At 49.0% G+C, this 25,740-nt stretch overlaps 3 protein-coding genes across 6 annotated transcripts in view; 1 reads left to right on the plus strand and 2 right to left on the minus strand.

Annotated features, from left to right (window-relative positions):
• Positions 1-7,199, plus strand: part of MAP3K13 (mitogen-activated protein kinase kinase kinase 13) — a 73,177-nt gene extending 65,978 nt beyond the window's left edge. The window contains exons 15-17 of one of the 2 annotated variants that reach the window (XM_066194156.1): positions 2,546-2,843; positions 3,500-3,597; positions 3,686-7,199. In XM_066194156.1, coding sequence (XP_066050253.1) covers positions 2,546-2,843; positions 3,500-3,597; positions 3,686-3,722 — 433 coding nt within the window. In that variant the 3' untranslated portion in view covers positions 3,723-7,199. Of the gene's footprint in view, positions 1-2,545; positions 2,844-3,499 lie in introns of both variants that reach the window. The other variant, XM_066194157.1, reaches the window with a different exon arrangement.
• An 874-nt stretch (positions 7,200-8,073) lies between these two features.
• On the minus strand, positions 8,074-11,046 carry TMEM41A (transmembrane protein 41A). Of its 2 annotated transcripts, XM_066194160.1 has the most exons (5): positions 10,838-11,024; positions 10,610-10,763; positions 9,632-9,793; positions 9,021-9,159; positions 8,074-8,499 (listed from the first exon to the last, which is right to left on the minus strand). In XM_066194160.1, the coding sequence occupies exons 1-5, from the start codon at positions 10,933-10,935 to the stop codon at positions 8,279-8,281; spliced, it is 774 nt and encodes a 257-aa protein (XP_066050257.1). In that variant the 5' UTR covers positions 10,936-11,024; the 3' UTR covers positions 8,074-8,278. The 2 variants fall into 2 exon arrangements, with proteins under 2 accessions (XP_066050257.1, XP_066050258.1); XM_066194161.1 differs by lacking the exon at positions 9,021-9,159 and having other exon boundaries at positions 8,289-8,499; positions 10,838-11,046.
• A 115-nt stretch (positions 11,047-11,161) lies between these two features.
• Positions 11,162-24,136, minus strand: LIPH (lipase H). Of its 2 annotated transcripts, XM_066194158.1 has the most exons (10): positions 23,623-24,136; positions 19,277-19,644; positions 18,500-18,608; positions 18,313-18,414; positions 17,312-17,401; positions 16,046-16,213; positions 15,159-15,254; positions 14,141-14,252; positions 13,028-13,201; positions 11,162-11,473 (listed from the first exon to the last, which is right to left on the minus strand). In XM_066194158.1, the coding sequence occupies exons 1-10, from the start codon at positions 23,672-23,674 to the stop codon at positions 11,401-11,403; spliced, it is 1,344 nt and encodes a 447-aa protein (XP_066050255.1). In that variant the 5' UTR covers positions 23,675-24,136; the 3' UTR covers positions 11,162-11,400. The 2 variants fall into 2 exon arrangements, with proteins under 2 accessions (XP_066050255.1, XP_066050256.1); XM_066194159.1 differs by lacking the exons at positions 15,159-15,254; positions 16,046-16,213.
• Between the last annotated feature and the right edge of the window lie 1,604 nt (positions 24,137-25,740).

The following is a 25,740-nucleotide window of genomic DNA, read 5'->3' on the forward strand; positions in this document are numbered from 1 at the left end:
TGAAGTTTTCTCTGGCCCAGCTTTCCTGCTGCAGGCTGTTTGCAGCACAACTTGATCACACTTGATAACGTTATTCTGCCTCTATAAATGAGCTGCTGCATCTGTTTCGCCACGATCAGACTTTGTGGATGTGGGAACCCTTTGTGGGCCACTCCCAGTGTTGTTTATTCATTGTTGCTGCAGTGGGGAAGACTCCAGCCCAGCACCTTTGTAGCTGAATTCAGATAAGATTGCAGAGCTAAGTGACAACAGCAGATCAAATTTGATGGCGTGTCCTGTAAAGGAAGACTTAGGAGGAGTGTTCCTACATAAGCCTGGGGAACAGCAGGATTTACAGTCCTGTGCTCAGGAAAGACATCATGGACTTGGTGCTGTAGCTTCATGAAAGTAGCTGCTTGAAGTGCAGGAGGGGTCCAGTAGGCAAACAGGTTACAGGTTTGAATCAAAGGAACAGAGAAGAAAATAAAATCTTGTCTCCTGTTGTGTGCATCCACAGCACACCTGAAGCTTAAATCCTAATGCCCCCTTCGTTGCCCCAGCTCAGAGACCGCAGTAAAGTTTGGAAAGGTACTGAGAAGTGTGACAAGAGTGGTTAGGGATGGTTCTGTAGAAGAAGAGATTAAATCCATGTGAAATGGGTTGTGAAAGAGGCAGCACCAGAGGTGCATGAAATTGTAATTTAGGTGGAGAAAATAGACAAGGAATGATTCTTCACATTCATGTTAGGGGCAGCCAGTGAAGCAAATGGGACTTTAAAATGAACAAAAGGAAGTGCTTTTTCCATCCAGAACATTTTCAGATGTGGAGCTCATTTTCAAGGTGTGCTGTGGAAATCAGACCATGAAGAGCTGTAAGTGCAGAATTTCTGGAGAATGGATGACTGTTAGCATTGTCATCTGGGTTTGAGCTTCTGCTCAGAAGTCAGATCTGCTGAATGGTAAAAGCCAGGAAGAGATGCCAGGAGAAAGCAGGCTCTGTCTGCATACCCTGTTCTCATACTTCTCCCAGATTATTCCCTCCTGCCTGGGGTTGAAAGAAGAATGCTGGGCTGGATGAGTTATGTGACTCATACAGTTCCTGTGTGATGTTGTTTCCTCTGTGATTTATTAAGTTGGAAGATTGGGAGGACAAGTTGCCTGTTCCATGTGATGCTCAGTTGTGGGTCTCCTGGCACGTTCCCTCAACTGATGTGTTGCCCCATTGCTGTTGAATCCTGGCACAAGGCCATTTCCACAGTCAAGTAACTGTGAGCTTATTTCTTGAGTGGATGGTCCTAAATCCTGCCTGGCTTTTGAGATGGCTGCCAGGTGATGCAGGTATTCCCAGGTGAGTTAGCCTGAACTCACAGAATCACTGGGTTGGAAGAGACCTTTAAGATCATTGAGTCCAACTCATGCCCTAACACCTCAACTAATCCATGGAACTGGAGTGCCACATCCAGTCTTTTTTTAAACACATCCAGGGATGGTGACTCCAGCACCTCCCTGGGCGGACCATTCCAGTACTTTATCACTCTTTCCATGAAAAACTTTTTCTTATATCCAACCTATATTTCCCTTGGCACAGCTTGAGACTGTGTCCTCTTGTTCTGTCAGTGCTGTCTGGAGAAAGAGACCAACCCCCACCTGAGCACAGCCACCTTTCAGGGAGTTGTAGAGAGTGATAAGGTCACCTCTGAGTCTCCTTTTCTCCAGGCTAAACAATCCCAGCTCCTTCAGTCGTTCCTCACAGGGTTTGTGTTCCAAGCCCCTCACCAGCCTCGTGGCCTCCTCTGGACAGGCTCAAGTGTCTCAATGTCCTTCCTAAACTGAGGGGCCAGAGCTGGACACAGCACTCGAGGTGTGGCCTCAGCAGTGCCGAGTACAGGGGAAGAATGACCACCCTGCTCCTGCTGGCCACGCCATTCCTGATCCAGGCCAGGAGCCATTGGCCTTCCTGGCCACCAGGGCACACTGCTGGCTCATGTCCAGCTGCTGTCACCGGTACCCCCAGGTCCCTTTCTGCCTGGGCACTGTCCAGCCACACCCTCCCCAGCCTAGAGCATTGCAGGGGTTATTGTGGCCAAAATGCAGGACTCGGCACTTGGACTTATTAAACTTCATCCTACTGGACTCTGCCCATCCATCCAGTCATTCCAGGTCTCTCTGCAGAGCCCTCTTACCTTCCAACAGATTGACACACACTCCCAGCTTAGTGTTGCCTGCAAATTTACTGAGGAAAGACTCAATACCCTCATCCGTGTCATCAATAAGAGTATTAAACAGAACTCCACAGGGCCTTCCTTTAGGAAAATGCACTGTCAAAGAAAAATATGCTCCAGGGCAGATCAGCTAATATGGACTTACCAGACAGGACCAAATAAAAACAGATGAATTTAAAGAAGCAGGCCTTGAACTGAATCGTTCAGAAGGATAGAATTCTGTAGCTCCAGGGTGTGGAAGGCACTCCACAAGGTCTGGTGTAGCAGAGCAGTGAACACAGCACCCAGGAAGTTCCCTGTGACTGTCATCTAAGGTGAACACTGAACTTCTCTCCCTGTTTGCAGACCTCACCGCTGCATCAGTAGCTGCCAGTCCTACTCCACCTTCAGCTCTGAGAACTTCTCTGTGTCAGATGGAGAGGAGGGGAACACAAGCGACCACTCCAACAGCCCAGATGAGCTGGCCACCAAGCTAGAGGATGAGCTGGCTGAGAAGCTGGAGGACATGTTGTCCCAGACTCCAGAGATCCCCATTGAAATCTCCACGCAGTCGGATGGGCTTTCGGACAAAGAGTGTGCTGTGCGGAGGGTCAAGACTCAGATGTCTCTGGGCAAACTTTGTGCAGATGAACACAGCTGTGAGGTGAGTTGGTTATCCCCTTATCCATCCACTCAGTGGAAAAAAACTACTTAAATGTTATGGAAAAGAATCCAAGGGCCAGAAAGTTGGAACACTGCCTAGAAAATGCTGTGGTAGGTGTACTATGGCAAAGCAACTGCTGCAGTATCCAATCTTCCTCCTGCTTGGCAGAAGAGTGGGTGGGGGAAAGTAGCACAAACAAAGCTGAACATGATGTGCTGGTCAAGATGAGTGTGATCTTGGGAGGCCATGAGATTTGCAGTTGTACTAAGTGGGATAAAAATATATCGTGAAATGGCGTGGATATAAACTGCCTCAGACATATCCATCAGCAGCCCTGCTGACAAAGCCAGGATGACGTTCTTCCTTTCTCTGCCTTTCAAGTGTTTGAGAGGGTTAGAGCAGAGCCTGCTGCACCATCTCCTCATAACCCTGTGTTTGGGAGTGCTCTGACCAGGTATTTCTGTGCTGTCCCCTCTCTTAGGGGAGACAAGTGACCTTTGGTGGAGCAGTTGTGTGCTGTGCCCACTCCCATGTGTGCCACTCTCCTCCTCTGCGGGTGGTGACCTTTGCCTGGCTGCTGTGACAGAGTGGGATGTGTGGGTGATGTGCAGTACAGGAATGGTGCTCAAGTCTCCCCCTTTCCTTTTGTCTTGCAGAACCCACCACAGTTTGGAGAATCAGACTGTGACTCTTCTGAAGGGGAGTGTTCTGATGCCACGGTCAGGACCAATAAGCCCTGCAGCTCTGCTACTTGGTAATACAGATCTCCCCCAAAGCTTCCTGGTACTGGCATTTTGATTTCCCCGAGATTCCACTTCATTCCCCTTCATCACACTTTACAGGAAGAGAAGATGCTTCTCCTTCCCACCCCAGGAGTGATTTGCAATAACCCGAATCTCTGGAAAATGTCCAAATGAAATTAATTCTCTTTGAGCATTTCAATCAAGAATGGCAGGGATGTATTTTATTGAATAATCTAGTTACTGTAACATGGATATTTATTTTTTTGACATTTTAACACTTTTTACTGTAAAGAGTGGATTGTATTTATAGACACACAGACTTGTTGCAAAAAAAAAAAAGTTCAGAAAGCAAGCACACTACGGAGAAACATCCTGGGAGTCCTGCCTGGACAGCTTTGTGTACAGACGCGGGGGATTCTCTTGCTGCTTGCACAGGGGACCAGGCCTCGTGGCCCTGAAGATTGCAGAACAGATCAAGAAAACTAAACCACTCAGTCTTATCAAATGAGGAAAGGCAGAAAAAGACCTGACTGTAGGGTCACCTGTGAACAAAGTGTTTTCAGTATAACCAGCTGGGTCATTTTTAATCAGAAGGTGGACATGCTCCTGGAGAGAACTGGTACTGAGGTGCTAACATCCAGGGTCTTCTGAGTCGATACATCCCCAGGAATGTAATGATGGGTTTTATTTTTAGGATTTTTAGTTTCTTTTTTTAATCAGCATTTTGTTGTGAGATCCTGCAAATGTATTCTAACCTCGTCCTCTTGAGAATTGGTATCAGAGCACTTCTTACCACCGTCCTTGCTTCACTCTGGGAGTGTCAACCTCCAGCTGAGCAGGGAAACCTCTCTCAGATGCAGTGTGCCATTTCCCAGTTTACTTCCTCCTCTTACCTCCTGTCTGTTTCAGTCAGTCAAAGAAATCAATCCACTCAGTGTTGGCCAAGCAAGGACTTGCAAAGCGTGGAAAGCACATTCCGCAGAGCCTGAGCACTTCTGGTGAGGACGCTGGAGACGCTGGACTGGACTGGGAGAAGCAGCCTCTCACCTATAGCAGCATCAAGAACCAGCAGAGGGCTGTGTGTTGAGGGGGAAGACTGGGAATCACTGGCCTGGCTAAGAGCATCAGCCCTGCTCTGTCTCCTTATTCACTGTACTTTCTTGGAAGCATTAGCAGCTGCCTGCCCTTGGTGGCAGGCCTTGTGCAGGGAATCTTGACATGGCCGTGGCATAGCTGTGTCTTGGGTGTGCCCCGAGGCCTCTGTTTCTCCTCCAAGCTGAAACTCTGCAGGTGCAAGTGAGGATAGTACTGGTATGTGACAGGCCGAGGCATTGGCAGATGAGAAAAATTTGTTTTCTGATAGAACTCATAGTGCCTTCCCTTCAAACACTACTCTTCTAAAACAATATTGAAAGAGAACAAAATGATAGAGCACGTTTCCCCCCCTTCCTTAGTTGATGTCCCCCTGCAAGAGCTCTCCCTCTGCCCTTCCCAGTGTGCTGGCTGGCACGGCCAGCCGGAGGTGAACGGCAGGAATGGACCATGGACAGGTACTTCTGTTGCTTTGTTTGTTTACATTTTATGTTAAAATATTGGTTTGAACTTAACTGTGGTAATTTATAGCCTCATGGCAAAGTGAAGGAAAATGTCTTACTTATACAGAGAGCAGTATTGTATGAGTTAAATTATCCCATATTTTTAAATTTTTGTAGCTGGACTACAGACAGATCTTAAGTTATGATGTTATTTTATTATTTATTATCATTTCTGTAGATCAGAAGGTTGGCTTCACCGCTAGCACAATTGTAATCTCTGTGTGTGACGTTACCTTCTCCCTGCTCGCCAGAGGGGTGGGAGCAGAGCTGGGCTCAGTGGCCGTCAGGAGTTGCTGCCTCTAGTGATTTCCAGGGATGCTGTTACTCCAGGGCAGAGAGCAGAGAGGGGTGGATGGCTGCAGTCAGGTTCCTCCTGGCAGAGCTGCAGTTTGCTCACATGGCTGATGGTCGGCAGCCACTGAACTGGTGGGAACGTGGGAAGGGTGGTCGGGTGTGAGGGGCTTTTGAATAGATCACAAAGGGAATAACCATGACAAAATTCCCTGGCCAGAGCATCCAAAACGACATCAGGGAGAAGGGCAGTTGCCCTGGGCCGTGGGTCCATGTAGTGGATCACCCGGGCAGGACCAAACAGGCTCCTGGAGAGAGAGTGACCTGCTCTCCCTGCTCTGGGCAGAGGCAGAATTCTGTGAGGAGTGAAGGTCGTTCCTGGGTCCTTCCCTCTCTCTTCCCACCCTTTGTTTCTCCTCCCCAATGTTCTTTGTCTCTCAGCCAGTGGCAGGAGGAGCCGGCAGGACAGAGATGGCTTTGCTGTTGTGGTGTGAGAGGGGGTTTGGTGGTGCAGGTGGTTACTCAGGCTGGAGGTCAAGGTGTGGGAATTTAGTAGTGGAGAACTATGTGCCCATAACACACTGTGGTGTAAAGAGAGGTGGAGAATTGCCATCAGGTGTACCCAGCACAGGATGCCATGTCCTGTGCCCCTGGGGAGACTCTGCTCAGACCTGGCAGGCTCTGGGAGACCCATGGGCAGCACTGGTCCCACAAACAGCCCCAAAGCAGAGCTGCCTCCAGCTCAGGCCTGTCACTGTCCCCAGGGCCTCCAGCCTGGGGTAATCCAGTCCCTGACAAACAGATTCCAGAGGGGCTTGGGTACCTGTAGTCTCTGCATAGACTCCACCATGGGATGAAGCTCCACTGGGCTCACAGAGCTTTGGTGTTTGGGATTTTGAGACCCTTCTGGGCCAGCTGTCCTGGGTGTGTGCTGATCCCTCCCCACCCTTGCCTGGGGACATGCTGGCCTGTTCTGCAGCCTGGGCAAGCAGAGCTGCCCCTCCAGGCTGCCACATTTAGCTCTATTCTCACACCCCCGGGTCATTGCACTGTTCCAGTCCAGTGTTGCTGCTCCCACCCGCTGCCCCCGACGCTGCATCCCTCTGGGAATGCCACTAGGGCAGCCCCTTGCCCTGCCCCTGGAGGTGTCACCCCAGCCTCCCCTACACACATGTCCCATGGCCTCGCTGTGTGCGGGCAAAGCTGGCTCAGCACCCCCACATTCCCGGGATGGTTGCTGTCATTTCTGGGGGGGTTATGTAGGATTTTCTTTAGTGACGCCTCCCCGGGATGGCACACAGTCCCCACATCGCTGTACGGGCACCTCTGCCACGGTTCCTCGCACTTCCTCTCCTGGCAGGGTCTGGGGTCGAGAGGTGTAGGTGAGCCTGCTTACTCCTTGTAGTAACACTGCATTCCAGGGCCGGAGTAAACTGTGGGTTCCCTTTCCAGCATCCCGAGTACCCTGATCCAGTTCTCGTGGCTGCTGACAGCTCCTGAACACTAGCCTAGATTTTCTCCCAGAGCTGAATGTTGCCCTCCCCACTGTCGTGTTAAGTACCCATTTCATCTTGGCCCTGTCCAGTAGTGTTCATCCCCTCCTCCCTGCTCTGTGGATTCCTGAGACAAACTTGATTTTTTTTTTGTATTGACCAGTGTACAGTGATGGAAACAAGAATGACTATCAAAGCAAACAATGCATGGAATAAAAAGCCAGTGTACTTCAATGCTGCAGGCTGGTCTGGTGATCTGGGAATGGGTTCTCATGGACTTTGGGATGATGTCATGAAGCCTTGCTCTGGGGTCTCCCATCCACCCCCTTCCCTATCAGGAAGGTTACCTTATCCTCCAAGTGCATCTCCTCATGGAGAGCAAACACCAAAACCATCTGGGCAGAGAATCATCCTAGGGGTAGGAGGGTGGTGAGGCCCTGGCACAAGTTGTTCGGAGAAGCTGTGGCTGCCCCTGGATCCCTGGAAGTGTCCAAGGCCAGGCTGGGTGGGGCTTAGAGCAACCTGGGATAGTGGAAGAGTCTCTGCCATGACAGAGGGTGAAACAGGATGGGCTTTAGGATCCCTCCCAACCCAAACCCTTCTGGGATCCTATGTTCTCCACAACTGTTATACAGGAGCAAATGTGTTTCAAGGTGCTTTTCAAGGACAAATCTCAGCCAGTCAGGCACATCCACTCCTATTCTTTCCCCCTTTAGTTTTTATGGGGAGTAGCAGCAATCTCAAGTGTTCTGACATGACTGACTCAGGCAGCTCAAATTCTGAGCATTTTGCTGCAGGGTGTGCTGGTTTGACAAGGGAATCAAAGAAGAATCTTCTACAGCTCCACCCTGAAACACCATTATTTTCTCAACTTGGTGCTCCTATAGCTGCACTGGAGCACAGGGCTCACCATTTTAGGCCAAAAATGCTAAATCCGTCTGGAGATGGAGGGAGCAGAGACTGCCTACAGCCCACAGGGTTCTGCTTGGCCAATGATCCACAGCTGGGTTCTGGTTTGCCTTCCTCACAGGATCCTAATACTCCTCCTTTTATTCCCTACAGCCTCAGTCACAGAGGAGACTGATTTAAATGAAACAGGAAAATTAACTGAGTGTTCACAAAGCCCCTGTATCTCTGTTTCCGTGCAGGTACATGCACAGGTAAACATTCATTAAAAATAAGAACGGACACCTTCTCTAGGATGAGAAGGATGATTAAAAATTGACGCTGTCCTTGGTGGCACAGAGCATGCAGAATATAACCTCTGGGAACAGTCCTGCAGCTTTTACCCCAAAACTGGGGCACCTAAGCCATCACGAGCTCTTTTTGCCATTGAGTGTCAGAGCTTGCTTGTCGCCATCCAGCTTCAGGTGTTTCTTGCTGTATCTCTTGATGAGGGTCCCTGGAATCAGCGCTGCCACAGCCATGGCCAGCAGCTTGAGCAGTGTGTCCCAGGAGAAGATGGCATCCAGAGAGGTGATTTGGGACAGAATGGCCCCTGTCTGCACACAGATGAAATTATATGGTGTAAGGCCTGAAGGAATCAGAGCAGAAAAAGAAGTTAGTACACCCCCTAGGGAAAATTAGCTCAAATATGCCCAACACCAGACACAGAAATCACAGAATTGTTGGGGTTGGAAGGACCTCTGGAGATCATTCAGTCCAACCCCCCTTGCAAAGGCGGGGTTACCCAGAGCAGGTGGCACAGGAATGTGTCCAGGGGAGTTTGGAACATTTCCAGAGAAGGAGACTCCATGCCCTCCCTGGGCCGCTGTTCCAGGGCCCTGCCACCCTCCATGGAAAATTCTTCCTCATGTTGAGGTGGAACTCAGTGTTTTAATTTACAGCCATTACACAGACACAGGGAGCTGTGCTTGTAACAGAAAGAACCAGGTGTAAAGCAAAACCTGCAGCACTGGGGACACCTGTTTACAAAATGCTCAAGGGCAGCACAGAGGAAACGGACCAAGGGTCAGAGTCCCAGCTCTGCCCTCCCTGGCTCAGTGATACCAAGAGTGCCATGCTGTCCCCTCAGGCTGTGTCCCCAGGCCTTACCAATGAGGACGGAGAGGAAGAATTGGGACATGGGGATGTTTAAAATGGGAGCCGAGAGGTTCAGAAACCAGTTTGGTGTCATGGGGAACAGCCTCAGGAACAACAAGAAGAAAAATAAGCAGCTCCTGTTCTCTTCTACCTGCCAAAAGAAACGTTCCACATCATTCCTGCTCCTCAAACAGCAGTAACATTCAAATGGCCACAATACTGGAGTGAAATTTCTTTCTAACATGCCACAGCATAACATCAGTTCAGAACTGAGGGAAAGCAGCAATATTGTATGTATGGGAGCCTAATGGTGAGCCAGCCCTCTTCCAGGAAGAGGTGGAAATGGGATCTCACCTGAACAATACAGCATGGGATGGATGGAGGCAGTTCTGGAGTACAAGGGCTTCCCAAACACTCCTTTACTTCATATCTGCTTTTCCTTAAGATCCAGGAATTTCCTGGCAGCCCCTTTGCCCAGAGGTTTGCTCCAAGAGAGCAGCCTGCTCCTAGACAGTGCCCTCAGCAGGCCTGCACATCCCCTGCACACGCTTGTTTTCACTGTCAGCCCAAGAGCAGCCTGGCCCAGGGCCATGGCGGGTGTCAGCAGAACTGCCAGTTCTTACCTTCCCTTGCAGCAGAGCCACCTTCTCAGGGAAGAAGTGGACAATGAGCTGCTTGCCAAAAGCTGCAGAGAGCAGGTAGCAGAGGGTGGCTCCCACAGACGTGAGCACTGAGCACAGCACCAGCCCCATCCATGGCCCGAAGAGTGCTCCAGCCAGGACATTCTGTGGGGACAACATGGAGTAAGGCCTGGGGGGCACACTGTGTCACAGAACCACAGAACTGTTAGGGCTGGAAAGGATCTCTGGAGATTATCCAGTCCAAATGCCCTGCCAAGGCAGGGTCACCCAGAGCAGGTGACACAGGAACAGGTGGGTTTGGGATGTCTCCAGAGAAGAAGACTCTGTGCCCTCCCTTGGGCAGTTGTTCACACTGCTCTGCCACCCTCCATGGAAAGAAGTTCTTACTCATACTGAGGTGAAACTTCTTGTGTTTTAGTTAATGGCCATTGCTCCTTGTCCCGTTGCTGGGCACCACTGAACAGAGTCTGGCACCATCCTCTGACACCCCCTGGAGATATTTATGTGCATTAAGGAGATCCCCTCTCAGTATTTTCCAGACTAAAGAGGCCCAGCTCCCAGTCTCTCCTCATCAGAGAGATGCTCCAACTGCACCACTTTGTGGCCTCCACTGGACCCTCTCCTCCTCGTCTCTCTTTTCCTGAGGAGCCCAGATCTGGGCCTGGCATTCCAGCTGTGCCTCACCGGGGCTGAGCAGAGGGGCAGGATCACTCCCTGATCTGCTGGCAACGCTCTTCCCGGTGCACTCCAGGATCCCACTAACCTTCCTGGCCCTCAGAGCACATTATCCACCAACACTCCTCGACCCTTCCCAGCAGAGCTGCTCTCCAGCGGTCAGCCCCGACCCGTACTGGTACTAAGGGTTACTCCTGCCCAGTGCGGGCCCGGTCGGATCCCTCCGGCTCCTCCTGCCCGATCCGTGAGTCCCCGGCCCCTCGCCCCGCGCCGCCCTCCTCGTACCAGGAGGCTGGAGCCAGGGATGGCGAAACTCTGCTTGTACAGGTACGCGCCGCAGAACAGGGCCAGCGCCGCGCCCCGGTGCTGCCGCTCGTAGTCCCGCAGCGCCTCGGCCAGATCCCGCAGCTCCTCCAGGTCCGCCGGGAACCGCAGCGCCCTGAGGGGAGAGACACACGGGCAGCCGCCGGCGAAGGGAGGGACACACGGGCAGCGCCGGGCCCCCACACCCACCTGCGCGTCTGCCCCGCGCTCAGCCGCACCGACAGCAGCCACAGCGCGGTTGTGGCGGCCGCGAAGACGAGCAGGAGCCCAGCCGGGCGCCGCCACATCCCGGGTCGGGGCCGCCGCCGCCGCTGCCGCCCCCGGACCGAGCGGAGCGCAGCCGAGCGCTCCCGGCCGCCCCCGGGCCGGCCCTGCCGCCCTCAGCGCCCCGAGCCGGGTGCGCAGGCGCGGGGCGGGGCCGGCATGGCGGGCGGGGCCCCGAGGGGGCTGTGGGCGCTCGCTGGCGGCTGCTGGCGCTGCTCCCGAGGGCTCCTAGCCGGCTGAGCTGCGGCGCCGCCCTTTAAACCCGCGTTTTAAACCCTCGCTTTAAGCCCCGCTTTTAAAGCCACGCTTTAAAGCCATGTGCCGCCATGGTTTTATTGTCACTCCCCCGGCCCGTTGATACGCTGTGCGTGAGAGCGGGTCCCGCTGCCCGGTCCCCACAGAGGGCGCCCGGGGCCCAGCGCGGGAGTCCCACACCGCGGTGAGATGTCTCGGCCCCGGCAGGCGCAGCATCCTCGGGACCTCCCGCTTCAGCATGGGATGGGCTTGAAGGTCTTCTGCGTGTTCTCAGTCAGGACCAGGTCGTATCGGCACAGCTGGGGTCTGTGAAGACACGGCCAAAAGTGAAAAAACGACACTTTTTTTTTCTGTCATCTCCCCGCCTGCTGGAGCCCTACATAAAGTAAGTCATCTTCTCAAGAGACCTGGCTCCAAGTCCACCTGAAGTGAGGTTGGTTTTAAGCCAGGGATACCTTGAGCATTTTGCCATTCTGTTCTACATTATCTTTTGCTTGTGGATAAAAGGAATGCAAAAAATCCAGCAAACAGCCAGGCACTGGCTGCAGAGTCTTTGGCTCCCTTTAAGCCAGTCCATACCTGTGCCCACCAAACAAGGTGGTCCTTCCCGCTCACCTGCCTGTTCTGACCCTTCCCTGCTCCTGCCATGAGAAATTGTGCCACTGCTCTGACCTGGGTGTAAACACAGATCTGGTCTGGAGCTAGTTCAGCCAAAAAACCTGAGGAAGTACTTGGGCTTTCACTGGGGAAATATGAGCCTTAGCCCTGTGTAGTGGGTTGAGCAACAGGGAAGGGGAGAGGGCAGGACATCCCTCCCAGAGGCAGTGACTGATTAGTTGATGTGTTGAAAATCCTGAACTGTGCTTATGGCCTGTGGCAGCCCCTCCTCGAGGAGAGACTGCATCCTCAAATATTAGGGCATTTGTATCTGCTTTTTAAAAGACTACGTGTGTTTCTGGCACTGGAAGTGACTGTGGAGGCGTGGGACAGGAGACAGGGAGTAGCAGCAAGGGAGAGCTGCAGAACTTTGTTTAGTAGATGTACACAATCTTTGCCTTGTTCCAAGCCTAGGATAAGGGTAGCAGACCTCATGAAATGCAAAGAAACATGTTCTGCAGCTTTATATGTCTTTTTGCTTCACCCTTCTGACCCTGTGATCTTCCAGCCTTGTTTTAACCAGATCTTAAAGCATGGTGTGGTGTCCACATAGCGTCCTTGCACACAAGGTCAGCATAAGAGGTTACGTGCTTGCTGAGCTCAGGCAGAACTCCCAACCTCCAGAGGTGGGAAGCTTAAGGGTAGGACAGCATTGCAGACAGAGGTTAATGAGGTGGTAGAAATCTCATCAGCAATGTCTTGATACCTCCTGATGTTGTGGGTACCAGTCAGGGCTTTGGGGCAAAGCAGCCAGCAGCTCCCAGTTGCTGGAATTCCAGGAGTAAATTAATCTCCCTGCTTCACTAGCCATACAAATTGACTGAGATGTAAAATGTGTATTTGAGGCTGAACATCTGTTCTTCCCAGAGAGCTGCATTTACCTGCATCCTAGAGTTCAGGCCTGGGCAGCTTCTCCAAGGTAATTTTCCTGACCAAAGGTTAAGGTGTCAGGCCACGTCAGAGTCACATCACATGTGACATGTTCCCAGTGCAATAATACAGCCTCTGTGTTCAAGTACGTATTCAGCTGTGGGATTCCATTAAAGAAGAATTTATTCCCAAGATATGTGTATGAGAATTACTAAATGTAAAATAAATCTAGTTCTTCTGCACATACTCAGCCAGGCCAGGAATCTGGGAGATTCCTTTACTTCTGTCCAGTCTGCACCAACAGAAATGGTTTGTTCGTAAACATCTACTCACCTCTCTGGGTTTGTCAGCGAGCGGAACCTCATTTGAAGAATCCTGAGCTTGAATTTTGGGCCAATGACAGATCCCGTGGAAAATGTCAAGGAAATTCTTTCCACATTTTCAAGATCTTGGTCAAACCCAGTGAGCAAAGTGATTTGTTTGTACTTCTGAAAGGTGGCAGCTTCTCTAAAGGTAAAGCAGATGAGAGAGAGTGTCAGAGTCACCAAGGGAGTAGCACTGGGTTTAATGTAGTCACTGTAATATTAGAGACGGCTGGGGGAGGAAGCCTGAGCTTGTGGTTAATTTCTGATTTACAGGGAATGGGTGTGGATTCAGGTCTCCAGGTGTCAACCTGCTCAGTCACTTCTGCCCTCAGTTTTTTGGGGTGGAAGTGGGGACACAGAGGTTGGATGCCTTTTGGTCCCAAATCAGAATTTTCACTGTGCTTCTGCTTTGATCCCAAATGGATTAGACCCAAGTGGTATTCATACCTGGCTGGCTGTGCAGGCCTGCACACTCAGTCACCTTGAGATAGGCATGAAACCTGCACTGGCCTTGGTGTGGGATCCATGCTGATTGCTCCAGTGCAAGCAGATGCCAGATTTGCCTGAGGGAATATGCACTTAGAGAAACTTGGGAAAACTAGTTGTGCAGGTTTGTTTGGCTGAAGTGTAGTTAAGATCAGTCAGGAATTTGCATGTCACATAAACACCATTAATTTGTCCCTCTGAGTTTAATGAATTGATTTTGGATGTGACCTATTCAGGCCCAGGTTAATCCCCAGCTGTCTTAGGCACTGGGAACTAGAACAGGACACTCCCTAAAAGAGGGAGGAAAGAGGGGGAGATATTTTTCCTCCTGCTTTAGCAGAAGCCTCGGGCAGCTGTACTGCTGGCTGAGATTGTTCACTTCAGTCCTGAAGATGACAGAGAAGGGCCCAACCCAAAAGGCTGGGCTGTCAGGGCTGTGTGCTGTGGAAATTCCATAGGGCCAGGAAATCCCATAGTCACGTGCACTAGCAAGTATCAGCAGAGAAACTGTGGGAGGATGTGTCACCTCCTCCCAGATGCAGTTGTTCCAAGGGACGCACTAACACTTAGAAATGCTCAGACCAGGATGACTTACGGATTAATTTTTGATTCTGCCTTCCTCCCAGCTTCATCAGCTAGCATGATGCTGAAGGTGCCTCTCCTGGTGTCTTTGTTCCATGTGGTAATATCCACCAAGTAGTGATAGACTGAGGGGAGAGAGAGTGAGGGGTTAGACCCTGTGGGCTCACTCTGCTGTCCAGGCTGTGGAGCAGAGCTGCGGGCAGAGGATGGACACAGCCCCTGCAGTTTATCTCAAAATCCCTCTCTCCTCCCTGCTCTCCATCTCCCTTTACAGAGATTTCAACCAGAAACACTAGGAGGTATCAGGAGAGCACTACAGCAGGGGTTATCCATGCAGGATGGCCTCTCTGTATGGTTCTCCGCACTCTGCCTTTCACTGCCTGCCTTCCCCCTTCACTTCCAGATTGTCTTTTTTTTCTTCTGTCCCCCTCTGAACCTCTCCATTTCTGTTCTTCATATCTGACATTTGTCATCTCTGTCTTGGAGCAGAATTGTCTTTTCTTTGATCTATCAGTCTGAACTCACTTGCTGACCAGCACTGGAGCTCAGGCCATAATCTCAGCCCATGCTCTGGTATGTTGGTAATGACAGGGATGAGATGAAACCTTTCACCTTGGTGAAATCTTTTTTTCCACAGATTCTTTTCCTCTCTCTGTGCCTCTCACTTTTCTCCAGGGTAGCTTTTTCATCTGTGCAGCCTGTCTTTCTCTCTTGTCATTCCCACACACCTCTTACTTTCACAAAAGAATGGTGTGTCGCTTTGAAACATGATTTGGGAACTTTTATACTTAATTTGAAAGTTCTCAATCAATTCCCTGTAACTGTAGGCGTGTTGGCTTTCCCACCACTGGACAGGTTGGCAGATAAGGAGGATCATGGCAAACCTCAGATGGACACAATTCCATCCAGCAGCCACTGGAGTTTCTAAAACGCTGGCTATAACACCAGCTGCAAATAACCATCTCTGCTTGGCTGCTGCTGATGGAGGCAATGCACAAAGAAAAATAATCTCAGAAATCTCAGTCACTTACTGCAAAATGGCTTTTTGTCCCCTGTGTCAAAAAACATACTTGTCACTGGATGGCTCTGTTGTGTTAAATAGCTTTTCCACTCATGGGCATAATAACCTGCAGGTGACAGTTTGAAAATGAAACCGAGTTACTGCACAGGTACATGAGCCACTAAATGGCTGAAAATGAGCAAGTATTTAAGAAATAGTGCATTGTGTGCCAGCTGCCAAGTAGCACTGTGACACACATCCTCCTGTACTCCAGAGGCTTAGGACTGAATATGCCTGGTTACTGTTCAGCACTTTCTTCAAGCTGATCTTTTTCCACATCTGCTATCCATGGTCAAGAAGGATTTCATTTTGCAGTGCAGAATGAAAATCATCCCCTTGGCTCTGCCAGTTCCTTTCTGGAAGCGTCAGGTGTTTTAGCATCAACATTTCAGAGCTGCCAGCCTGAGGCTGGGCTGTCACACCCAGGCTGGGGCAGACAAGTCCAGAATTCCCTTTGTTCACCTATTTGCCATTCCTTTTATGGCACAGAGGGATTTGTGGTGCTGGGAACTTACTTGTAAATCTTATTTTAGCAAGAACAGGCCCCTGTCCCTCAAACTCTGCAACTGAGGGACTCTAATTCACTGTTTCTCTGACTTTATTATAAAGATCCCAAGTCCAGTTTTGGCTTTTCTAGTTCTGGATCCTGTACCTGTGGATTTCTGTTCTAGATAATAATATGATGTGATGTTACAAGGAGCAGGCCTGAGAGACCTCAAAGACCTCAGTGGAAATAACTTGGATGCTTTTGCAAAGCACCATGTTGTGTTAGTCCTCCAGCAAAACATCCCCCTCCAAGTGACAGTGACGACAGGCAGCTCAGTATTCAGGATGGATTGACATTTCCTGGATCCTTACCTAGGATGGGGCATGGCATGGGCCAGAAGGGTTCACAGCTGGTGCATTTGCCACTCCTGTAATTCCTGTATGAGTTGCATGGGTATGTGGTGATATTGCAGCTCTGTGTCAGGGAGGACAGGAACAGGAAAACAGACCTCTGGTGGTCACATTTAAAATACCGCAATCCTTAATCATGTACAGGGAAGAAATATTTCATTAGCAATCCTCCTGCCTCAGGGAAACAGGATTAATGCCCACAGGACATACCGGTGGACAGTCATTGACCATTCTGAACCCAACAAATTGCACTGGGCAGCACTGGGCTGTGGCAGAACAGTAAGTGGGCAGCAGCCTCTCCCTTTGAGTGCACTCAGCTCTCCCTATGTCTGCTTTGCTTTTCTTCTTGTCTTTTTGGTTTTAGAAACATTTGTTTGTGTGGTTGCTGCAGTTCCAGAGGATCCAACTATGGATCAAGTTCTGTCTGTGGTGTTTTCCTTTCCTCTCTGAGCTCAGGCCTGACACCTGGATATTGCTTTTACCTTTCCACATGACCTTCCATTTTGGTGCAAAAAACTCTTTAGAAAGACAAAACTAGTAAGATGAGTCGTCCCATGAGCAGCAAAATGAGTGAAGCCTCATTTCCTAGGGATTTTTGGCTCAGGCTGCTCTCCTATGTAGATTCTCTTAGGTCTGATAAGGGTTGAGTTCACAATACTGCATTTCCTTCTGTAGGGTATCTTCTTCACCCAGCTTTCATCAAACCAGTTTTGCTGCCAGGCTGAAAGGAAAAAAACCTTATTTTGTTCAAGACTAGGGCTGTGCCTTCCAGACTGCACTGTCCCTGCCAAGGAAGGTGCCTTTGCTTTGGGATAACTGCTTGCTCCACATTCATCTTGAACCTGTTTTCTGAATAGGTCCTTGCCACTGCTAGTCCTTGGGCTTTTGTGTGTTACAAGTAATTAAAAACAAAAAATCTCACAGATTTTCTGGACATAATGACAAAATGAAGGCACACATCTACCTGAAGACTTTTTGCACAGACGATTAGTCCCATTTGCACTGTGACAGAGGCACAGAGAGATGACCCTGACTCTCATCTTTGCTTAGTGCACATCAGCTAAACCCCTGTCACACCAGTGCTGAGAAGATATTGCTGCCCTGGCTTTCCCAGAATATGGATTTCATGTGTTTTCTAAGCAGTGATGATGATTCTCTGCCTTTCTCCTCTTTTTCTGATTGGAACATTTTGTCAGGTTTTGTGCAATTCAGGGCAGGATTAATTACCAGAAAATATTGTCAGTGGACAGCCTGGTTGGTCGGTCCCACCGTTGGGATAGAAGTCGATATGGCCCAGTGCTTCTTCATAGCCCAGTCCTAACAAAAGGGAATACCAGGGCTCAGGGAGGGAATATTAAATTGTAAAATGCACAAGAAGGAAATATAGCAACTTAACTGGGAAAAAATGATACTTATTTAGCTCTCGGATGCCTGCTTGTACAGGAGCACTAATGTCATCCATCTGTTTAGGCAGCAAGCCAAACAATTGTGACCCAGCTGGGTCATTTTAACAATGGTATCAAGTACCTAAAATAAGTCTGTGCATGCAACAGTACAAAATGTGGGGGTTTGTGTCACGTGTGTGCAGGAGAGGAAAAGGGATGTGAAACCTGGCTGTTGCTGTGCTGCTGAAATCTGACTTCCTGGAAGGGCTGGGAGAAGAGAGGCAGCAATTAGGTGGGAAAGCCAAGTGTCAGGGGTAGGGTGGCCATGGGAGCAGTGTGGAGGGCTTAGCATTGCACTGCTGGCCAGGCTGGTGGGTCTGGAAAAGGACAGGGCTGAGGGGGAGAGTCCAGATTTGCCCTAGAGGAAGGTTTAGCTCTTAGGAGGTGGGATGGAGACTGGAAGCATCATGCAGGGAACCATGGGGTGAGGATAACTGATCTGCTGTGCAAGGCGTAGAGCTGTGGGGCCAGCTCTGGAAATGCTGTGTGCTCGGATGCAGCCTGACTCCTTGATGGGATGTTGGTGTGTCCTGCTCCAGAAGGACTGTGCTGCAGGACCTCCTCTACGGGTTCCTAAGTCCTTGTAAATCATGGGCCAGGTTGTGACTGCTGTCATCAGCAGCACGTTTTGAAATGCAAATAAACCAGGCTCAGTGGGGGAATCTGCTGTGCTCCAGGGCCAAAGGAGTGAGGACCCCCAGCACTGCTGCCCACCAGCACCCCCTCCCCGTGCTCCCAGTCAGTCTCTGGGTTTCCTGTAAAGGAAGGAGGAATGTCACGTACCGTCGGTGTCGGAGTGAATGACATCGACAAACTGTGCGTCCGTGGGGTCCAGCCTCTCGCTCGGCGCCGTCCCCCTGTACAAGGGGCCCGCAGGGTCAAGGCCTGCAGCACAAAGCCATGGGCATGGCAGGGCCTCTCTCCGGGCTGTCCTTCCTTGAGGCAAGAGGACTGCTGGAGGAAGGCTTACCTGTGATTCTTCCCAGCGTGCCATCAAACATCTGACCCACAAAGCCAGAGATGTGTGCTCCCAGGCTCACTCCTATCATGTGCATAGAGTCAAGGGATGCTCCATCAATCTGAGATTTAAAGTATTCATGGTCATGTGGTTTTGGAAAATAATTTTAAAAAAAATTAGGAGGAAGAATGTAACATCTCCCAGTGTGTTCCACTCTCTGTAGATATTTCCTCTTTGACAGTCCCTCAGAGCAGCCAGCATTCCTGTTTGAGGTCCATACCTCAGAGAGCTGTGATGAGAACAGTTCAGGCAATGGTTGTATTTTCCTGGGGCAATGACTACAAGTGTGGACAGGAACCACTGATGGGCCCCAGGAGTAAAATTCCAGTTGCCCCACATGTGGTTCTTGCAAAGAATTAGCAGACACTCTGATCCTAAGGATCCAGCATCATCATTGCAACACCTTAGAGGAGCTGTGAACCGTAGCTGATCCCCTTAAGCTGCCTTTGGATATACAGAAAGTGGAAGTAGAGTTTCTATGTATGGGAAAACGTGTCTGGAGAGTTTTGTACCCAGAAATGTAGAGACTTAGAGTGTAAACTGAATACTGCACCAAAAGCAATCCAAGGGTAGGATTTGGCAGTGCAGTACACAGGCACTTCCAAAAATTAATGTATTCCTTTTTTAGGAGTTTCTATTCCCAGACATCCTGCTGGTTTAAATACTTCCTTTGTGCCCTTTACATACTGTGCCTTAATGACTGTATCATAGCATGAGCATCCAACTTACCAACATTTCATCTATAAGTTTCTTCAGAATCTCAGCAACTCTTCTGCACTTCCTGGCAGCATAGTTGTAGATGAGAGTCGTTGCCCCCTGGTTCCAGTCCACAACAATGACGTTCATGTCCTCCACAAAAAGCAGGAGATGCACCAGCTCAGAGATCCAGACCGGGGCAGAGCCTGTGAATCGGTACCCGTGGATGATGAAGGTCGTTTTCTTGGTCACATCCAGGTACTCTGAGGCTGCTGAGTGGAGCTCCTTGGCACAGGTTGGGTTCTGCCGGGTGTAGAGCAGCAGCTTCACTTTCAGCTGTGTCCCTATCAAAGCATTCTTGAAGCTGAGGGCTGTGAATGCAGGACATGTCTCCTGAGGATCTGAAAGCAGCAGAGTGGCAATTGGAGTTTGGCGCCAAGGGCTTTCCTTTAGCCTATTGTACCTGCCAACCCTGCACAGGGCAGGAAAGGGTGCTGGGAGTTGTCTGAGCACAGGGCCTGCTCCTGTCTCCTCTCTCCCTGTCCTCTCTATTGTGCTCATGACTGAAGTTACCTTGGAACTTAGGTTTTCTTGCTGTGTTGGAACAAAGAGAGCAATCACACCCTTTTGGAGCAGCATTCCCTGAAACACCACAGCCCCGCTTCCTGTGGCAGCTGGGAGTTGGCAGGGACTCTGTCCAAAAATTTCACTGGTGTGAGGAAGGTATTAGAGACCAACAGGCAGGATGATTGCTGTACTGGTTTGTGAGCACGCTCAGGTGCTCTGGACAGGGTCTCAGCTAAACAGATGCCCCCAGGGTTGATTTGTACCTCCAGCCTGGAGCTGCCAAGCTGCAGAGAGTCTTGCCGTGGTAAGGGGCAGCTCAGTGCTTCATTTGTATATGCAGATACAGCCTGGTATTCTAGACTGCAAAATGGGGCACCCTTGAGTCTGTGAGATGGTAATTGTGCTTTATACACAGCTGAAGTGTAACTGAATTTGACGTAAGTAGTGCTCGGTGGGATGGCCTGTGCCATTGGAAAGCCCATCTTTGTTCTTTGCTTTTCCAGCAGAACACCAGCTGAGCCTTCAGAGCCCAATACAGTCTCCAACAGGGCACTGGCAGGGAATGGAATAAATGTCTTCAGACAGACACTGCTTATGAAGGCCCTCCCAGGTTTAGTAGCCTCTTCCTGGCTCACAATCCTTTCCCTCAAATCTTCATAATCTTATTGAAGAACCTTGTGGGGGAGAGCATCTCTGTCATACGTGTCCTGGGCTGCAGTAATTGTTCAGGCTACAGTTCCTAGAGGAATCTTCCTGATCTTTGTTGCTTAAAGGACTGTGCAGCAGGTAGCAGGCTTTAGAAAACCTGCAGCTGTAAGTTAATTATGCTCTAGCAAATCTCCAATGCTCTGTGCATTTTAATTTCTGAATGATGAAACTCTCACAATTTCTATGAGCAACTTTCCCTTTTCTCCTCCTCAGGAAGTCAGGAGCATGAGAGTGATATAAATGCCTTGTGCCCAGTACATAAAACAATCTACTCAGTTGCCACAGTTCTGCTAATTACTTTGTAGAAGCCCCAGGAGCTCCAGAAATAAAAGTTAATAGGCTAAAAGGATGTTGCAGTTAAGTCCAACTGAATATTTTAAATTGCTACCATAAATTCAGAAATAAATTTTAACATCTGAAATCCATGGAGTCCTTCCTATATAAAGCTTATGGTAACATATGAATGGTGTGACAGGAATGGTGGGAAATGAGCCCTCAGCCAGGCCCAGTGAAATCAGGGGCCTTTGAATGGAGGTGTCCTGCCTCTGAGTAATGCTTCATTCAGAGCTCCCAGGAGCAGTGTGACCCTGCTCCCAAGAGGAAAGGTGAGCTGGGTGGCTGCCTCCTGGCCAGCCTGCTGTCAGCTCATTCTTACAGTGCCAAGATGCTCCAGGGAAACAGCAGCAAGAGTTCTGTGACACTGCTCTTGTGGAGATCCCAAAGTAAATAGCAGAGAAAAATTAACATTTTTTGCTCATGAACACCAGCTCACACAGTGAGACTCAGTGACTGTCCTCTAGGTGCTACTGCAGCATAAAAAACCACAACTGTGTGTTTTATTAATAACTAGGCATTGTTTTAGTTATTGTATAGTAGCACTATATAGTGTTGTTAATTATCTTTACTGCCACTGAAGCTGTAGCAATACAGGCAGAAATGCCAGGCAAGAATTATTTCTATATGGTGCAAGATTGCACTGATTGCTTAATATGTTTCTGTATCTCCTGCACTGTGCTGAGGCTTGCCCAGAGGAGCACTATGTTTGTCATCAGAACAGCCTAAACCTTCTGGCACAGAAGTGCTTTCAAAGAGCTGGTCAGCATTTGCTGATACCTAACATAGGGACTGTATAAAGAGCCTTGTTATATCTACACCAGGTCTGTTAGATGGGTTCTGTTTTGACTAACAAAATCAAATCAGTGCTAATAAGGGGAGGAAACCTGCCAGCTTCTCTTCTGGCAAGCTGGTGCCAATCCCAGCCCCATCGACCATGTGTTCAAAAACTGACACATGAGGATGGCCACTTATCCTGGCTTTGCTCTTCCTTCTGCTAAGTACAGTGACTCCTCCCGAAATGGCTGAAAGTGTCTTTGAAACTCCAGGATTGGGGCAAGTGGCTTACTGAGATTTATTCTGCAAGCAAATAAATGAGGTAGAAACATATCCCCTGGTACTGTACTTAACCCATGTTCAACAGATAACTTCCCTCCAGTAAAGGGCAATGAACATGCCATTAACCCAGCATCCCAGTAACTCATTTCCAGCCCTGCCTTAGCTTGTTAGACAGCCTCTGGCAATCCCCATTCTCCTTCTGCTGTTTTCTGATATGTAAAATAGGAGGCAAACACTGGTTTGCTGGGCAAGGTGCTCTGATCTCCCAGAACCTGTAGCAGGGAGCATAAAGATGTGCTAAATCCACGTACCTGCCAGGGAGCTGGACATGTTTGGTCTTGAGCCTGAGATCACCCTCCAAGGTGCTATTGCAGCAGTGGAGGCATCTTCAGAATAACTTGGTTCTGAAATTTTATACACACATACACATATATACACATATATATACACACACATATATATATTCTGAAGTTATATACTCCCAGGTGGGAGTGTTGCAGGGAGTGGAACAGTCCCAGGCACACTCCTGGTATTTACTGCAGTCAGTGCCCTTAAGGCCTGCACTCTCCTGGTGTCTCTCATTCCTTTCTAGAAGATGGTGTTTGGAGGCTTTTCCTTTGATGTTCATCCTATGGACAGGCAGGGTTTGCCATGGTGGCGTTTTGGGCCTGTGGTACTGAGCTGTCTGCATGAATAAAAAGTAGCAGCTGAGGTTTTTCACCTCAGTGGGTTGGTGGCTACTTGGCCAGACGTGTGGCTGTCCCAGCTGTGGTCCCTGGGACACAGAGCTGCTCGCTCAGTGAGCACCTGCATGGAGCTCAGGTGAGCGTGTCGCTGCTTCTGTCTGCGGGAGCTCTGGCCCTCCAGCCCTTGCCACCTTGCCTGGGCTTTGTACAGTGTGTCATCAGACTGGTCTTAACCATCCACCATTCCCCCTTTAAGCACACTTCAGTACCACACCACGAATCTCGAGAGCATGAGGTGGTGCAGATTTCCATCACGTTTCCATAGAGAGGGAGTGCCCTCCACTCCTAAACTGGTCCTCAATAGCTCACTGCATTCCATCGGTGCCTTTTCACACCATTCTCTTTTCCCACTTCTCATGACTGTATTTCCTACAGAGTATTAAACCAGGCAAAAGGCGACCCTGAGATTACTCCAGAGGACCTGATGAAACACAAGTTAGTATATATAAGAATACTTTTTTTTAAACCCTGTTTGTTTTCCCTACAAAGCAGAGAGCTGTAACTTGCCTTGCTCCCATGTGTACGCTAACACAAGGCGGTACATTTGTTTATTTTTACACAGGTTTTTTCTTGTAGGGCTGTGAGGCTATCAAATAGAGCTTACTGTTCATAAATGGTAATTCATCCTTCGCCTCTGTCATACATGACACCCCTGAGAAGAAATCATTATTCTCTGAAGATTTCGAATGACATTTTCAGTGTCGATGGATAGTACTTATATAAGAGAAATATTTGCAAAGGGAAGAAAAGATAATAAAAAATACTTCTGGTTTTCCGTTTGGAACTCTTAGAACTGACTACATTCATGTAACCAATATAATTTGCCTTGCCAAAATAAATAATGCTAGTGAGAAACCCTGTGCAGTAACTGTAAATGCAGAGGGCAGGTACATTCATGTTGCTGTAAAGCACAGAAAATGTTTTATATTTGACAAAAACATTCAAAACAAATGGCTGAGTTCTTACCTGTTTTCACCCCATACAAAAGGTAGATGAACACAACACACAGCCTCAGCATATGGACTTCCACATGGAACTTCTACAGGTAAGAGATTTGAAGGATCCCACAATTTCTCTGGCATGTGTCTGCTGGCTCTGACAGCAGTTTGCTTGCTTTTTTTTCTGCCAGTAGCAGTAGGTGTGGTGAAAGGAGGAAGTTACCAGCCAAGAAATGAAGAGCAGTCAAATTAAGCTTCTTAAGAAGGTGGGGCACCTTCTATTCTAGCAGGTTTCCTTAATTTAAATATAGTTTGCCTTGGGGGATGACTAATCAAAGACACAAATGGGTTAGTATCATGCTGTAAGCAGCAATTTGACTACAAGTGTTGAAACTAAGGAAATTATTGCCTGTCTATTTGTCTTTTTTAAAGAATGTCAGGAAGATTGTAGATGTCACTACAAGTCTGATAAGCATCTGGGCGGGGCCGGTGCTTGGTTTCACAGAGCTCTGCCTTTGGAGAGTTCATGATGATCCCTGATATCTCCCATGTCCTTCCTGCTCTCCTGAGTGCCATGGCCCAGAGTCCCTTCTACAAATCCTGTCCCCACCTCAAGCAGGAGACAGGTGCACAGCATTGTGTTGTGACAAAGGGAAAGTACCACTTCAAGGTGTCTGGCTCTCCACTGGGCTCTCAAGCAACTGCTGTCTTGGATAACATTCATACAATTGGCATTTTCTCACAGACCTGCTGGAACCTCATAAATTCAGCTCTAATTCAAGTAAGGAAGATTTTTTCTTTCCTTGCTGGATGGGAGGAAGGAGATCGCCAAGGAATGACGACTGTCAGGAGCAGGAAACAAGTCTGAAATTGGAGCTGGAAGGTGTAGTGGCAAAATTGGGAAAATGAGGGTGGTAGGGAGTTTGTAAAGGGATGAGAAGGGTGGGAGCAGGGATGGCTGCTGGATAGAAGTTGGGCAGTAGTTTTGCCTGGCATTTTCTTAGCAAATTCTTCTAACATAGGCCAGGGAAAGAGAACGTGGGCTGGATTAGAAATACCTCATTAAGCCCAGGCTCTGCTTTCTTTCCCTTGGTGATGATCCAATGAGGAGCTGAACTATTACAGCCCCCAGCAGCATAGCTGGTTCTTTGGTCCATGCTGTACTTACTAAGCTTTTTGACTTTGCTAATTCTCAGGTTAATCCTTAACTCCTCCTGCTGTCTGCAGCTCCTTTTCATTCAGACAAGTGTCTGCTCCTCTGGTGCAGGCATGGATCACACTTGAGGCAGAACATGTGCGTAGCACGATTCTTCCACAAGCACCTTGAGCTCTTCAGCGTCAAGCAGCTCAGCAATCTGAGTCTCACTGAATATGTGCCATTCTGTGATCCCATTTGATAACCACTCAGGCAAAAGTTGGGGCTTGTTATTTTGAAGATGATAAACGCTGAGAAAAGACAACGTGTAATATCTGTGGATCTAGAAGCTCCAGGACAGTGCTTTTTCTGCTCCACTGGCAAAAGAATATAATTTAAATATTGTTTTCCTTCCAGCTCCTTTCTCACCTCTACCAGTAATCTTAAACTCTGTCAAAATATTTTCCCTTAGCAAGAAGTTCTGCCAATGGTGAGACGGAATTGGTCCAACAGTGAAACACGAAGAACAGAAGGCTTTTACCTGTTGCAAAAGACATCTGAGAATCAGAGATAAAATAGGGTAAATCAAGAGGGCCTTGCCTTTCATCTCAATACAAAAAGAGGTAACAATTTTTTGCCTGAAGCTAAGCCCCACTCATTTCTTTTCCCCATCACTTTTTTTGGATTTTCATTTCCCATCTGAGGTTGCTCATCCGAGTGGCTCTCACTTCAAGAGGCCCTGCACTGGGACTGTCAAGTTCTTCCTTGGAACTCTCAACCATCCTTCAGAAGACCATGATTTTGAGTAACCATTTCAGCATAAATTAGACTGTCTGTTCACTGTACACATTGGCAAACATTTCCAGGATGTCAGCACTGGAAATGCTGTCCATCACCACCACCATCAGATCCTGAGAGCAGGAATCGTGAGAGCAGGAATTCAAGTGCTTACAGGTTATTTCCCCGCTCTTGATTCTGCTGATCAACCTTTCACACCTGCCCAACACATCC

Source organism: Chamaea fasciata, unplaced genomic scaffold, assembly GCF_029207755.1.
Source record: "Chamaea fasciata isolate MVZ Bird 193981 ecotype frontalis unplaced genomic scaffold, bChaFas1.0.hap1 SCAF_11, whole genome shotgun sequence".
Classification (NCBI taxonomy): Eukaryota; Metazoa; Chordata; class Aves; order Passeriformes; family Sylviidae; genus Chamaea; species Chamaea fasciata.

What these genes read in the sequence shown, in the direction of transcription:
- LIPH (XM_066194158.1), bottom strand. Translation starts at nt 23,674, where the DNA reads ATGCTGAGGCTGTGTGTTGTGTTCATCTACCTTTTGTATGGGGTGAAA. An exon ending in CATTCACTCCGACACCGACG is followed by an intron (nt 17,402 to 18,312) that starts GTACGTGACATT and finishes CCCTTTTGTTAG; the next exon opens with GACTGGGCTATGAAGAAGCA. An exon ending in GCAGAATCAAAAATTAATCC is followed by an intron (nt 13,202 to 14,140) that starts GTAAGTCATCCT and finishes CTTTACCTTTAG; the next exon opens with AGAAGCTGCCACCTTTCAGA.
- TMEM41A (XM_066194160.1), bottom strand. Translation starts at nt 10,935, where the DNA reads ATGTGGCGGCGCCCGGCTGGGCTCCTGCTCGTCTTCGCGGCCGCCACA. An exon ending in AGCGCGGGGCAGACGCGCAG is followed by an intron (nt 10,764 to 10,837) that starts GTGGGTGTGGGG and finishes CTCTCCCCTCAG; the next exon opens with GGCGCTGCGGTTCCCGGCGG. An exon ending in TGGCTCTGCTGCAAGGGAAG is followed by an intron (nt 9,160 to 9,631) that starts GTAAGAACTGGC and finishes TTCTTTTGGCAG; the next exon opens with GTAGAAGAGAACAGGAGCTG.